The sequence below is a fragment of the Hemibagrus wyckioides genome, linkage group LG15, assembly GCF_019097595.1.
Source record: "Hemibagrus wyckioides isolate EC202008001 linkage group LG15, SWU_Hwy_1.0, whole genome shotgun sequence".
Lineage (NCBI taxonomy): Eukaryota > Metazoa > Chordata > Actinopteri > Siluriformes > Bagridae > Hemibagrus > Hemibagrus wyckioides.
In genome coordinates, this window is record NC_080724.1 from 11,278,763 (window position 1) to 11,295,000 (window position 16,238).

General features: G+C 39.7%; 1 protein-coding gene across 10 annotated transcripts in view; it reads left to right on the forward strand.

Moving 5' to 3' along the window:
* utrn (utrophin) overlaps nucleotides 1–16,238 on the forward strand; it is a 179,931-nt gene that overhangs the window by 148,160 nt on the left and 15,533 nt on the right. For all 10 annotated transcript variants that reach the window (XM_058410390.1, XM_058410397.1, XM_058410395.1 and 7 more), the window contains 4 exons: nucleotides 1,162–1,319; nucleotides 3,826–3,992; nucleotides 6,637–6,748; nucleotides 9,271–9,407. In XM_058410390.1, coding sequence (XP_058266373.1) covers nucleotides 1,162–1,319; nucleotides 3,826–3,992; nucleotides 6,637–6,748; nucleotides 9,271–9,407 — 574 coding nt within the window. The remainder of the gene's footprint in view (nucleotides 1–1,161; nucleotides 1,320–3,825; nucleotides 3,993–6,636; nucleotides 6,749–9,270; nucleotides 9,408–16,238) is intronic.

Here is a 16,238-nt window from a genome sequence, read left to right on the forward strand (position 1 = left end):
AGGCTGGGGAAAAACAGAGAAACTTATGAAACACTACAAATAAAAACAATTTATGTCCTGAGTGTCTACTTTAATATGAGCTTCATATTAACAACCACTGTGGAGTGAGACATGGATACAACAGGAGCAGACTCTAGAAGAAGTCTCCAGTTTCAGTCACTTTTCTATGATTCTTGTTAAGCTGTATTAACATAAATGCTAACAGGAAGTAACTGGTTTATGACATTATAACAGTGGTGGGCCGTCAGGGCCAGCAATGCCTTCTCTGCTGGCCTAAACAGCAGTGATCTGAATCACTGACTTGCATGTTAATATATTTAATATATTTTTCCATGAATGTGTATTAAATTATTCCCAATAGTCTATTCTCTACATTTCATAGCTTTTCTCTTGGTTGCGCTGCTTCCAGTAGTGTATATTTATGATAAGAGTATTTATCCAATCATATTTCAGCCAGTGGCTGACATCATATGTTGCCAGGGTGAAAGAAATCTGCCTTAAGGCCTTCAGAATCAATAGTGCAGTCGCCTGTAGCTTAAAATAAGTGGCAATGAAATTACAATGAAGTTACATTAACCAATCAGATTTCGAGTTGGTGTCACTGGGGCCATCTAGCAGGCATATGATTACGTCAGCAATTTCCCGTCCTTTGATTGGATAATTGGAGTAGTCAGAGGCAGCGAACCGCACAAACTAAATAAAATATATATATTTTAACTCACAATGGCTGACAGAGCAGAAGAAATCGATTTGGTCACAGACAGCCTCACAAATGCATTTTCAAGGCTGACTAATAAAATTGACTATTCCTTGTGAGGTGTGAAATACTGTAGCCTAATTTCTTTTTTACTTTGCTATTTAACGATTGATTATGATGCCACAGCAGTAGATACTAATGATGGTATAGAAGTGGATTAATTCAGGAAAGACACCAGTGAAGGCCTAGGTGTGAAAAGCACGGCCCGCCACAACATGTTAAAAACATTCAACTGTAAACATTTCACACTTTAATATTTTTGTAATCGTTGGCATGTGGCGAGAGGAAGAGGAATTTATTAAACTTAAAAAATGTAAACATATTTCATCTTTTAAAATGTCAGCCAACAATATTGGATGTTAGCGATCGATGTAATGTGTGTGTGTGTGTGTGTGTGTGTGTAGGTCTGTTTAACCAGGTGTCGTCTCCGGGGGATACGTGTGATCAGAGGCAGTTGGGGCTACTGCTGCATGATGCCATCCAGATCCCACGGCAGCTCGGAGAAGTGGCAGCGTTTGGGGGCAGCAACATCGAACCAAGCGTCAGGAGCTGCTTCCAGCATGTGTGTAACACACACACACACACATACACACACACACACACACACACACACACTGTTCTGGGATTCAAACTCACAATCTTTTTTTTTTCTAGAACATTATTTTGTTTGTCATCTGTCTTTCTTTCTGTCTATCTCTGTCTGGGTGCCAGTCTGTCTGTCTCTCTTTCTGTCTGCCTGTCTGTCTGTCTCTCTCTCTCTCTCTGTCCTCAGTTTGCAAGTTTCTTGTTTTTGTCTTTCTTTCTCTTTCTGTCTCACATTCTCTGTCTGTCACTCTTTCTATTTCTGTTTGTTTGTCTTACTGTTTCTCTAGGTCTACCTCTCTGTCTGCATACCTGTCTCTCTTTCATTTTCTTCCTTTTTTCTGTTTCTGTCACTCTCTGTCTATCTGTCAGTCTCTTTCAGTCTGTCTCCTCTTGTTTATCTAAGGCCCTGTATCTCACTGTCTGACTTTATATGTCTCTCTCTCTCTCTCTCTCTCTCTCTCTCTCTCTCTCTCTGCCTGTCTGTCTTTCTCTCTCCATGTCCTGTTAGGATTCAGTGTCACTTAACTAGGGAGAGTGAAATGAAAGTGAGAGAGACAGGAAGAGAAGTGTGAGATGAGATTAAATGTGGGATTTGAGCCACGCTCTGGGAGATCGAGCGTTTCACCCCAAGGTGAAGTTCAGGCAAGCTGAGGGCAAAAAAAAAGAGAGAGAGAGAGAGATCGATGAGGGTGAGGTGTGGAATGATGGAGTGATTGGACAGGAGGCTGGGAGAGCAGAAACAGATCAACAGAACGATGGCAGACCAGGAGAATGGATGAGTTTGGGGCAGAGGGAGAGCGAGAAAGTCACAGCGGGACCAAGCACCTCCAACTCTGCTCAGTAATTCAGACAGTTCTCTGGGGAAAAAAAAAACAGATTTGTGTCTGTGGAACAAACATGAAGAGAATCCTCAATTGAGAAGGTGAAAATGGACAATTTATCACAAAATTGTCGTTTTTTAGAGTAAATGTTGCTCAAAGCCTCACAAGCAACTCACAAGTCATCACAACAGCAGTGCTGACCCACTGGCCTGTGGGTCCGAGTCATGAAGCTCCACAGAAACAGACAAAAGAAGATCGCCGACTTCTCTTCAGCGAGTGTGTATATGTCCTCGCTCTGAAAGACTTCCGTCTCTTATTTCCTCGAACAATCCGTACATGTCTCACTGAGCTGGATGTCGATTGATTTCCAGGCTGAAGGACGTCGGAACGAGGAGGCGTCGAGTAGAGCGCTGAGAACATGTCCATTCACTCTCCCCGCTCAGCTGAGTGACCTCATCAGAGTGCTGTACTGTGTCTGACTGGTTACTGGGGCGTTTTGGCTGCAAGGTCAAACTCTGCCCATTTCCACATAGGAGCTTCTGAACACACAAATATCCAGAACACACCTCCATAATTATTTCACTTATTTGCAGTTGGATGTGGATGAGAATATACAGTTTTAAACTGTCTTTTCCCTTCTTTTCTGATTTCTCTCTCTCTCTCTCTTACTCCTTTCTTCCTCTACTTCTCTTTCCCGTTCTTCCTCGCCCCTTTGCCCCTCAACCTCAATCTCCCCCTTGTTCTTCCTCTTTCTATCCCTTTCTCCTCATCTTTTTTCCTCTCCCTCTTTCCCTCTCTCTCTCTCTCTCTCTCTCTCTCTCTCTCTCTCTCTCTCTCTCCTTTGCTTCTCTACTGTTTTCTGACTCTGAGGCTGCAGCATCAGATCAGATTGCCATAGTCAAGGCCCAACACACACCTCATTCTCACAGGTGCATATACTCACTGTGTGTGTGTGTGTGTGTGTGTGTGCGTGTGTGTGTGCACGCGTCTGTGTGTTTTCTACACACCCGCTGACTTTTATCTACTACCTGCTGATGCCTTCATTCTGGATCACACTGACTAATGACCTCCTTGCTTTCTGATTGTTCCATTTGGTCATCTCCATGGCGATGCTCACAGATCAGATTTCCGTGCTAAACTTAAGTGCTGGTGTTTCGTCAGTTGTTTGCGCTCGATTATTAACGAGGATGTTTATATGGATGCTCATGAAGTCCGCTTGAGATATTAAAGCCATCGTTCTTCTGGAAAACAGGACACGTTCTTCTGATAATTAATCTGTGCTCGGATGAAACATACACGTGAAGCTCTGATGTAGGGGGTAAATCATGACTGGGGGGGTATGATGTCATCGGATTGTTTCCTGACATTTTTTTCCAGAAACTGGAGACTTCTTCCATAAATGTAGGAAGATTATATACAGAACATATCCAGGATTATTTTTTGGTAAACAGCAACACTTTTATTATAAGACTTTACCTCTATACACATCCCTTGGTAAGTTGTTACCATAGAAACGAGAATATTATATAGAACAGTATAGAACAGAAGGGCTTTTGGGTTAAGTGTGAAATTGGGATTTTGTTCTTTTAGTAAATTTACTCTGCTTGTTATTTTTAACTGGACTACACCATGTTCCTGGGTTCACCTCCTCTTCCTCCTCAGGTGACCAATAAGGTGGAGCTGGAGCCGAGGCAGTTTATTGATTGGATGAGGCTGGAGCCGCAGTCCATGGTGTGGCTTCCTGTGCTGCACAGAGTGGCGGCTGCTGAGACGGCCAAACACCAGGCCAAGTGTAACATCTGTAAAGAGTGTCCGATTGTCGGCTTCAGGTATGTACACACACATATACACTGCCCAGTTTTAACAAATTTTGTTTTTGTTTCTTAACAAATGTTTTGTTTTGTTTTTTTTCAAAATAAAGCTGGATGATAGAACAGTGTAATAATTGATATCATGATCAATTTTGTCAAATGTCTTTTTCTTTTTCTTTTTTTTACTTTTTAAAAATAATTATATATATATATATATATATATATATATATATATATATATATATATATATATATAAATATATATATATTGTTTTATTTATTTAAAGTTCAATTACTAATTTTTTATGTATTATTTTATTGGTCATTTATTTATTATATATACATTTATTGCTTATTTATTTAGGTATTTATTTGTTTATTTATAAAGCTTTTAATTTAGTCATGACATGGTTTACAGCTTTTTTTCTTCCATTAAAAAATTATATTAAAAGGTAAAAATAATAAAACTAATTACAAATTCCAGAAACTCTGGATATAATTTTAAATAAAAAAAAAATCTTTACTGGTGAAAAAAAAATTCTTCTTTACAGTGTTGTTTGTAGACCTGAAAATGTCACTGAACAATTATTTAAAGCTTTATTCATAAAAGCATAAAAGTATTAGACCTGATATATGTTAGAATATGTTATATATCTTGTAATATATTTTGTTGTTGTGCCACTGAACCCTGTTTCAAACTTTTCCAGGTGTTTTATTCGCCACTAAAGTTTGAAATCATAAAAGATGTTTTAATAATTTACGTGGTGTATCCTGGGGCTTAGAGCGCTCAGTGGTGTCCAGACAGATGCTGGCAGATTCTGTCTCGCACCCACACACAGCTTAGAAGTGTGTTTCCTGGGGCAACTGGAAAGGGCAGCGTGAGGTGCAGCTTTCTATCTGACTGACTGTCTGTCTGAAAGCTGAATCTCACCGCGGGCTCCAGCACTCGCATTAATGTCAGAGTCTGATCCGCAAAACACTAAAGATCAGAGCCTGAGCGATGACTGAGCGGTTTGGAGACACAAATGTTTATGAATCAGCAGCTGGATGCACCAGCGGGGCTTCAACGTGATCATTATTTACAAATCTTCCATTCTTTATAACATCAGTTATTGGGTTAGTCACAAAAGACCCAAAAGTTTTTAGAAAGGATGCTGCAAAAAATATATTTCATACATTTCGGTGGCCAGAAATGTATAAAATAGATCTTGTTTATTTATTCATTTATTTTTTAAATCTGAGCCTAGCTATTGTTTAAATATTTATTTGGACTAACTAACACAGGCTGCTTAACCACCATTATTCTTACTGTAACTATCTTTACACATGGTTGCCATGGAAACCAGTTTTAGTTGCTAGGCATAGTGTTTGAATATCTTGCTAACATCCGTCTTAACTACGTAACGATATAATAATAACAAAAGGATCAAACTGTTTTCCTTTTATTCCATACATATTGTTATTTTTATTCGTCTATAGTTTGTTCTCATTATCACCGTATTGACGCTGGAGACTCCTTCCTTAGACGATGGAACGTTGATGAAAAACGTTATGGATAATTACGCATGTTTTGCTTAGTTAAATAGCACAAGATTATACAGAGAGTCCAGTGTGTATATTGTTACCATAGAAACGGTGATAATATTGACGAAAAGACCAATAATCTGATCATCAGAATGAAGAGCTGAACCTCAGCGGAGGGAGCAGTGCTAACAGTGCAGGTGTGGAATATATTTGCGTAGGTAATTAGCGAGACACAGATACAGAAAGTGTTTTGGCGTGTGTTTGGGAGGTAGAGCTTTGAGAAGGAAATTCCAGCAGACACATGACAGAACAGATGTCCTCTTCGAGCCGGCACTGATGGATTACAGAGAACGAGCGAGGGCAGGGGTGTGTGATGGAGGCAGCCAGGTTTGTGTCTGAGATTAAAAATAAAAAACAGAGTTTAGGGACTTCATCCGCACTTATTACAGCCTAATGGAGGATGATTACGATGTGGGTTTGAGAGTGTTTATTATGCAGGTCATGTGATTCTTATTAGCGTACATTCTGGTGCATAATGTGTTTTTTCTTCCAAAGTTGCCTCAAAAACTCAGCAAGATTAGATGAGAGAAAAAACAACAGAAATAAACCTCTATATATAACTAGGAGGCGTGTCTGATAAATATTTTCCTCCGGTTGCCATGGCTTCCATAGCAGCACCTAGCTAGCTATGATTTTTCTTTTTTAACATCGGCAATATTGTTATCGTAAGCTCTAGACTTTACTCGATCTAGCCACGCCCACTCGATTTGCTAACCGTCATTCTGCTCTTGTCTCTGTAAAGCTGTCTCTGTAAACTCAAAAAACCCATAAGAAAAAACGTTAACAACTCTGTTCTGAAGATGTCGGAAAACTGAGTGCTGAAACTGGAGACTCCTTCCATAAATGAATGATAAAGTATTAGAAAAAAACAGCTGTCATTTGCCTTAAAGTCAGAATTGTTGTAATAGAAAATTTATCAGTGCTTTCTGACCAATCAGAGTCGAGAATTCAAGTCTAGCGAGAAAAACAAAGTTTCTGTTAAAGATAATATGAGAATCTCTCTCACTCACTCAGTCTCTCTCACACTCATTTTCTCTCTCTTTCAATTTTTTCTCTCTCCCTCTCTCCTCTTACACAGGTATCGTAGTTTAAAGCACTTTAACTACGACGTGTGTCAGAGCTGCTTTTTCTCTGGCCGCACAGCGAAAGGACACAAGCTGAACTACCCCATGGTGGAGTACTGCACACCGGTGAGTCTCATACTGTTACTAAGTCGACCTTTAAAGACGACGCCTTAATCGAGCCAAGTTACGGAGAAACACTTCCTACCTAACCTCCGTTGGCTCCCTGGGGTCCTTTCAGTGTCCTTTTAGCTTTGTTTTTTTTTCTTATTTATTGTTAGTTTTTTATATTGTGAACAAATGAGTGGTTTTAGAGGGAAGGTGGAAATTGTGTTGCGTTGCTCATGTTGTTAGCGGCATGCTATTAGCGCCCGGCTGTAATGTAATGTCGATTTCCCGCAGCTGTGAGGGTGATGGATATTGACTCTGTGCAAGTGTAATTGTTGCGTTTTGAATCCCTGCCTGGCGCTCGCTACACGAGGCGTGCGAGATGTGGGGAATGAAGATATGTTGTCATTCCGTGGCTGACTGTTGGAGCGGAAGGCTAGCATGAGTTTTGCAACTGATTGGTGTGAGAAATCTTTACGGTACAGTGACACAAATCTGATTTTCTGCCTTAATGTGACAGATGTGTTCTTTTTTTTTCAATAACGTGTGACATAGATCCAATCTTTTCCAATCAGAATCATTTTCTTGTGATGTGATGGATCAGGTTCTCGGCTGAGATGTTTTTTTTATTGACTTGAAAGTGTCTTGGATTTATTTGGATTTTAGCTTGTCGGTTTTAGTCGCTAAATATCTTTTAAAAATGATGTTTGCCAACAGTTTGAAAGCAAGAAAGTAATGAAGTCAGTCCTTCTTCTGGAAAGCAGTCTATTTTTGTGCACTGCATGAATGAACTCGAGCAGCTGAAGTAAACACTTGGCCTTGAAAATGGTTTGATGGTTTGTTTTTCATCTAGATTTTGAAATATCTGGAGTATGCTGAATTTGGTGATTTTATTTTGCTCTCATTCTTACTGACCAATCAGAATGGCGAATTTAGCACCTCGTCACCTGTAGGAGCTATAGGAGCTACATGACGTTTATTTCGGTTCGGTGAACTCGTTTGTTCTGACACTCGTACACAAAGCACATTTATAGTTCACGTTCCTGCTGATGAAAGAGACGGTTATGGTTCCATGCTTGGATCGATAGGAAAGTGGCCGAGCTGCCCGGGTTCCTGCTGTGGCCGTATTACTGCACTGCTTTTTCATTTCGCAGATATTGCTCTTTCATCTCAGGGATATTGCCTTTTTTTTTTTATTACTTGAGAAAATGGACATGTTTTATCAACCAGTACTTGCATTTGTGTGTAACTTGGGGTTTGGACCTGTAATGATTTTGGGGTCCAGGTGTAATGTTGGGGATTGAATGTGACTTTGGGGTTCAGGTGTGACATTTAGGATTGGAGGATGTTGGGGTTTGTGTGGAGGTTCTGAGGTTTGTGTGGAGGTGCTGGGGTTCATGTAGAGGTGTTGAGGTTTGTATGGAGGTGTCGAGGTTCATTTGGAGGTGCTGGGGTTCATGTGGAGGTGTTGGGGCTCGTGTGAAGGTGTTGGGGCTTGTGTAGAGGTGCTGGGGCTCGTGCGGATGTGCTGGGGTTCAGGTGAAGGTGCTGGGGTTTATTTGGAGGTGCTGGGGTTCATGTGGATGTGTTGGAGTTTGTTTGGAGGTGTTGGGGCTCGTGTGGAGGTGTTGGGGTTTGTGTGGACAAGTTGGGATTCATGAGGAGGTGTTGGGGTTAATGTGGAGGTGCAGGGGTTCATGTGGAGGTGCTGGGGTTTGTGTAGAGGTGTTGGGCGTGTGCAGTTGTGCTGGGGTTCATGTGGAGGTGTTGTGGTTCGTGTAGAGGTGTTGCAGCTTGTGTGGAGGTGCTGGGGTTCATGTGGAGGTGTTGGGGTTCGTGTGGACAAGTTGGGGTTCATGTGCAGGTGTTGGGGTTGGAGTTAATGTGGAGGTGCTGGGGTTCAGGTGAAGGTGTTGGGGTTCATGTGGAAATGTTGTGGTTTGTGTGGTGGTGCTGGGGTTCAGGTGGAGTCGTTTTGTTTTTTGGTGTCTGTTTCTCTGCAGTGTTTGGAGCAGAAGTGGAGGAGTATGTGATGGAAGGAGAAACAGATTGATATTTGCTTTTCTTTCTCACTCCAGTGTCTGGCTGTGACTGCGGGAGTAAATAGAGCTGTAAACCTTTTGACTTATTGAGCTCCGTATTAGCGAGAGACCAGGAGAGAGCTGACAGGAATTCAGCTAACACACCTGCTTAGCTAGCAACATGTCAGCTGTCCTGACTAGCTAATAATCCATATTAACAGCTGCTGCTTTATTTATTCATGGGGTCCCGAGGCCACTGTTGACTCCTTCAACACTGTCTTCAGTTTGCTGTTTGTTTTTGTTTTTTCTCCATTTTGTTTGTTCATTTGTCTTTATTTGGTTCTTGTAGATGTTTGTTTTTTTTGTTTATTTGTTTCTGTATTTATTTACAATCAATGTTTTCACGTTGTTTGGTGTTTTTTGGTGATTTGTTTGTTTTCTATTTAGTTGTCATTTTTTCATGATTTCTGTTAAAATCATCTTTTATAGTTTGTTCTAATCATGTCTGATGTTCTGACGCAGACCACCTCGGGTGAGGACATGCGCGACTTCACCAAAGTGCTGAAGAACAAGTTCCGCTCGAAGAAGTACTTCGCCAAACACCCTCGACTCGGCTACCTGCCCGTGCAGACTGTCCTGGAAGGGGACAACATGGAGACGTGAGTCCTCACCTCACCCACACCTCATCCTCACCTCATACCTCTACACTCACCGCATGTCATCTAAACACCTGAGCCAACAATAAAAACATTAAAATCACATTAAATCAGCAGAAGAACAACAGAGTCACAGGTTACATTCCCAGTGCTGAGTCTGTGAGTCCCCGAGAAACTTTACCTGAAAAGGTGTGAAGGCTAAAACCCTTGGAACTCTGCAGTTAAAGAAAAAGAATCAGTGACACCTTGGTTATATAAAGCAGAGTTACTCTTACTACCCTGAAGTTGATTATTTTCGTGTAACATCACGTCCTGAAGTGTTTTATTCTACTTGTTCCGCACTAAATTGGCGAAAATTCAATTTAAACGTATACACGCTTTATATAGTAAATAAGAGCCACACTGAGCCATTTACACTTTAAACAAGGTGTTTATTGTAATTACCATCAGACTGGAATGCTCATCTGATTTATTATTAATTTATTAGTAAATGACACACTGAATAGAAAAATGGTGGATTTCATTCTATCGGAAAAACAAAGTCTTTACGTTTTCGTTTCTCTGTCTAGACACGTGGACAATCCATCTTAGCGATAATATGTGAGTGTGTGCGTGTAGGATTTATCCCTGCTGTCAGAACAGTGTATAACTCACCGTAATGGTGTTTAAGATGTGCCTGATTAGTCACTTCCGTAAGGTGGCCTCTCTGCGCTGTATGATTTATGGCCTTCAGTCGCATTCTCGCTGTTTATTATCTGTCGCACACGCAACTCCTCGTTTCCATAACCCATTTCTCACCCTCCGTCTTTTCAGTGCTCTTGAATAAAATAATCAGCAGGACCAAGAATAGGTGTTTGAAAGACAGCGACTGTATAAAGGCCATGTTCCAAGCAGAGGTTTGTGTGAATCAAGGATTTAGATTTTCGTGGAATTTTCCACCATTTCGTTCGACTCGACAGCAGATTGTGAAGGCTGGGAATTATTGATCAAATCCAGGCATCTTCACGAGGCTGCTGCTCAATTTCATGTCACTTTCGAGAAAATTGTCTTCTCTGTGACTCTAAATGACTGAGCTGTTAGGGAACAGATACAAGTTTCAAAATAAAGTCCGCAATAACAAAATGTGATGAAAGTGATGAAAAAGTAAAATTAACGGTGATTCTTTTCAAGTTCAGGTGCTCGCTGGGGAAAGGAATAGGATGAAATGAAGCTTGCTAATTTTAAGTAAAGATTGGGAAGGTTGGAGCTGTTTATGATTAAAAACTATATAATAAATACATAAAAAATTTAAGATTTTTTAAGATTTATTTGTGATTAGAAATTTAAATAAATTGAAAGATAAACACCTGAACTAAAACATTACATAATAATAGAATTTTTTACACTTTATTTATTCATTATTATTTTTATTTATTTATTCATTCATTCATTCATTCATTCATTCATTCATTATTTATTTATTTATTTATTTATTTATTTATTTATTTATTTATTACATAAACCTGGCACAAATATTACATTCTGGATCAGTAAAGTGTAATTTTCTTTTTACAAATTATTTATTTTTGTTTATTTATGTATTATTTATTAATTCGCTTGTTTGTTTATTTGTTTGTTTGTTTATTGTTTTGACATAAACCTGGCACATATATTTACTTCTGGATCAGTAAAGTATATATTTATATATCTAAAGGATTATTTGTTGGAAAAAAAGTCAGGTTCACATTCTTCTGTTTAGAATTTTTTTAATGCTTTGTGCAACGGCAAAAATATACACGCCCTTTAGTCTATTTAGTTTAAAATATGTACAACATCGTTTCTCCTGCAGAGAGAAATGTCAGCAGGGCTCAGACGCCCTGCTGCAAATACACCATAGTTGTGTTTTACAGTGACAAATAACAGACAGATGAGAGGATAACACTCCCAGAGAGAGAGAGAGAAAGAGGGAGAGAGAGCATTGTTCCTGTCTGTCAAACCTACAGCAGGAAGTGACCTTGCTGATACGGATTAACACGGATACAAACCCCGATGTAGCGTTTGGCAAATAACTCTGCCACACAGCTAGTCGTAGTAGACAGGATTAATCTCGCTTATTGTTATTCTCTCGCCTTCCTCCTCTCCACCTCTCCTCTACATGTCCATTCCTCCTCTCCTCCACACAAACACAGCTGCTGAGATCATTTCAATGCAACGAATCACAATGATTATATTAATCTGTTATCGATGTTCCATGTATGCAGTTATTAAATTAACGCTTTGTTACAGAGCAACTAAGATTTCTTAGGAAAGTTTGCTGAGTGTTTCTATAGGAGGTGATTTGACAAGCTCAACAACCAAGAGGATAGAAAAGATTTTAGGTCTGAAAGAGTTTTATCACTTAGCTACATTAGCCTCAGAGCTCAGTTGCCGCCTTAAAAATGTGATTAGCGGACTGGTCTTTGCTAATTGGTTAGACGAAGAGAAATCTTTGTTAATTTAATGCAATTCAACTATTAATTCAGTTCAATTTATTTGTGTAGCACTTTTAACAATGGACTTTACAGAAGTATAGAAACATAGAATAAATGATAAAATTTAAAGTTAAGTTACCGTTTATCCCTAACATTTATCCTTAATGAGCAAGACTGAGGCGAAGGTGGCAAGGACAAACTCTCTTAAGATGATATGGGAAAGAAAACTTGAGAGGAACCAGGTTCAGAAGGGAATCGCATTCTTATTTGGGTGACGCTGGACGGTAACTAATGTAAATAATGTCCTTTCTTTAACAGTTTATCTTCACGTGCAATTGTGCAACCAAGAGCTCCTGAAGAACTAATAGATCAGTATAGTTTCTGACTTCATTATTGACTTAGTCACACACTTTCTCCATGGGGAATTAGTGCTGAGTTTGTGGGTTTATATACAGTGTGTGTGTGTACTGTATGTGTGTATGAAAGCAAGAGAGAGAAAAATACAAGGAAGCAGATCAGTCCAGTGTGTCTGCTTGTCCTCTCTGTGTATATGTACAGGGAGCTTTAACGAGGCATGCTGGAACCAGTCCTGACAGCATCAACAAGCTCTAGCAGGCCAATAAAATCTGTCTGTATCTCACAGCGCTGTAGACGTTTATACAATGCAAACACAGCGCTGTTTCACTGTATATTTCCGCCTCGAAACCTGCCCTTGGACACTAGCAGCACACCGCCTCCTTCTTTTCCTTACGTGATGCTGTGACACGTGACTACTTAGACTGAAAAAGCAGAAGATATCAAGAGATGGTTATTTACGAAATATGCTTTGAAACTGAGTGAGTTTAATTAAACTGATGTTAAAGAGCCTTGTCTGGGATTTGATCTCATCACCTTCTGGTCTGTAGTGCAGTACCAATGTCTTTTTTATTTTCCTTATAAAGTAAAAGAGGTGTGGTTTAGAGTCAGTTGGATTTATTGATGCATTTCCAAGGTTCTGGAACGTTCTTTGAGGAAGTTAATGGTGGGCTTCACACGTTATTTACACGTGACAGATTTGAATATAAATATATGTACATGAATATGCTATATTGTCTTAATTCTCTAGACGTTGTGTATATATAGCATATTTTAGTTACATGTCCTTTATTTTTTATTTCTCTTCAGTATACGGAAACAGTCTCTGGATAAGAATTATCTTCGGGATTAATAAAGTTCTATCTTATCTTATAAATACTATTGTAATACTTTAAAATGTTCAGAAGTCATGCTGCTTGTGGTTAGCTTTAACACATGTAAGTTTCGAGCCCTCATTTCTACTCCATGAGTTCATTTGTTTCTTAAGAAGCTCGAAGAAACAAATCCGGCAGCATAGCAGTTTGTTCAGGCTCTAGAACCACGCTGGAAGTCTTTTTCTATCTTAGACGAACTCTAGTTCCTCATAGTGTATGCTATAAAATATTCCTAGGGCTGAACAGGCCAGAGATAAAGATCTATAAAAATCCAAATTTGCAGGAGTGTATCACAAGAAAAAACCCTGACCTTCTCTAGCAGGTCTAAGTGGTGTGGAGTGCGGAGGCTGCAGCCGGTTCTTCTCAGCGGCGGATGACAGGCACTGAGCTGAGAGGAAGGACGGGTAAATTTAGGCAGATCACATCACCTCACATCGCAGCGTGCCAGCGCCGCATCGAGCTGTGTAATAAAGCCTTTTCAAAGACAGGGCAGCCTCAAACCGAGAAGTCAATGTCTATTTGGCTTGTTGTTGTGGATTTAAAAACACACTTGTGCACGCTCGGCACGTCTCCCAGAGTCTCGAACGGCCTCAGGGGATATTCCGGCTCCGGAAGAACAAAAACACATTCACCTCAGACGTTAGAGGAGCGGTGGTTAATCTGGCCATATGTTCTTCAGGACCTCATTAACCTAGCACCCGATGAAACGGCACTTAGGGTTCTGCACCATTTGGTTCTGGGAGGAGAAAAGCTTTTAGTCTGCTTAATGTGGTGGACGATTAAAAAAGTTCTCAACCTGAAAAGAAAAATTGTTGCACGAGCTGAAATCTGCTTGACTTTTCGTTTTGTATCAACACTGCTTCCTGGTTATGACTCATTCCATTCACTGCTAAGAAACTCTTACTGTTCTGAGGAACGCACTCGAGGCCATTTCCTGCTCTTTGGGACTTATTACAATAGTATTACCTAGTTGAATGGAAATAAGAAAGAAGCTGTACTTTTTATTCTTTTATAGTTGCAATAGTAGATTTATTCCTGAGTTGTACAAATAACCACAGAAGATATTATGTTGTAGGTTCTAAAAACAGTGAAACTGATGGAAGAACTCTAGTGCAGGTTTGGATGTAAATCAGTCTTTTTATTGACACTAGACTTTACGGGTCACTGTAGATCCAAGGGGCGGAGCTTTGTGAACCAAAATTTGGCCAAATTTTAAAGAAAAAAATCCTAATGCACCTTTAGGTTTACTGTAAATAAAATAAGTTATCCTACTTCATTCGTGAAATTTTAACAAAGCAGACGGATATCCTGTAGAATCCAAAACGGGTAAATTCAAAACGGGTAAACAAAATATCTAGGGAAATACAGTCTGCGTTACAAACAACGGCAAAACACAATACAAGAGAGTGAAAACCGAAAAACAGCAAATGATCAAACGCAAAATACGCTGTCCATGGAAATAAGGTTGGTGTGATAGCAGAACTAACAATACTTCACACAACGGGGCTGGGTTAAATGTACCGGAAGTGGGCACGTGATCCAAAAGGCGGTTAGAATTATGGCGATGGCTCCCTCTGGCTGGTAGGCGGTGGAATTGCATGTGTATCTGTTACTGAAATAAGTTATCGCTTACGTTATAGCAGCTGTAATGTAACACAACTTGACCTCAGACTGTCACTTAACACCAACACTGGTGACTCTTCTCAGAAAAGCAAACACAGAGGTGATGATGATGTTATAGAAACTATATATAATCGGTAGAAATCAGCAGCTCGTGATTTAGTTTCCAATCAGAACAGTGAATTTAACAACAATGTAGTAAAAAAAACAACAACAAAAAATAGACTTTTTCTTTCTCTTTAACTGAAACTCAGCAGCTGTAAGAAGTGAGACACAGGAACTCAGTCATCCTGCTGAGAAATGCATTCACCTTGCTGATGGCTCGTTTATCTGCCCATACGTTCATGGTTTTTTAATGAAAAACCTCAAAAATAGAGCGAGGGATGCGCTTTGGTTGAAGCTCGGAGGCTTTATCCGCCAATTAAACTTCCTATCTCTGGTATAAAACTTAAAACGTCCAAATATAACGATAGAATAAGACGTCTGTGTTTAAACCTGCAGCTCATTTCACACCAGATGGGGTTTGATATTTTGTGTGTGTGTGTGTGTGTCTGTGTGAAAGAAAGATTTGGAAGAAACTAGTTTAGTCACATGTCAGAGATCCTGCGAGAGCACGTGTTTCCGAGCACACGTGGGTGCTGCGGCACTTTAATCACTCAGGTGGAAAGCAGCTTCATTTCTGCTCGGAGCTGATTATAGATAATTACAATAACAGAGCCTGGAGAATGAGCGGGGTGTGAAGAGAGGCGTGAGGTTATTACGTTCCTGACACAGGAATTCATCACCGTGTTCGCTCTGACGCGGACGAAAAACCTGGAAGTGAAACTAGCTTACGACAGAAGTGAACGACTTGGCAGCTAGATTTAGCACGTATAGCCGTTTTAACACTCTACATAGACATTTATAAACAATGTAAAGCCACAGTTACCATGGAAACGGGACAAAGTAACCGGGAACGTCCACAATTCTCTCAGATACGTTTTGTAGATTGAGACGGAAATGACACTCTACGTTAAATTTAGTATTAAGCTATTAGAGAAATATATCGAGAATGTGTCACAACTGAGGAAGTTTATGAATACAGTGAAATTAATTTCTTTGTATAAACCATTTGTCATTTCAAAGTAGAAAGGGATTAGTCATCGAGATGGATGCTGCTGTTTAAAACACTGCCATCAGCATCCATTTTTAAGAATTTTACATAAAACAAAAGTTTTAAGAATGTAAAAAGCAGTTTTATGAAACAGTTCTGTATGATAAACAGTTTGTTTCTGTATGAAACAATAAACAACTCGACCTGGTTTGAGACTAATGTGTGATGAGAATGTGTGACAAAACAACTAGCTTACTACTTAGCTACATTATTACTAGCAACAGAACACTGCAGCGTTTACGGAAAGTTAAAAGACGCTAAAGCTTTCTTCTTGCTGTCGCAAGTGAGTGCTCCGGTACTGCAGGTGGCGCTGTTTATATTTTTCAAGAATTTCCGAAAAAGTTTGTTGCTTCTCAAAGGTTCAGCTCATTTGCAACGAACA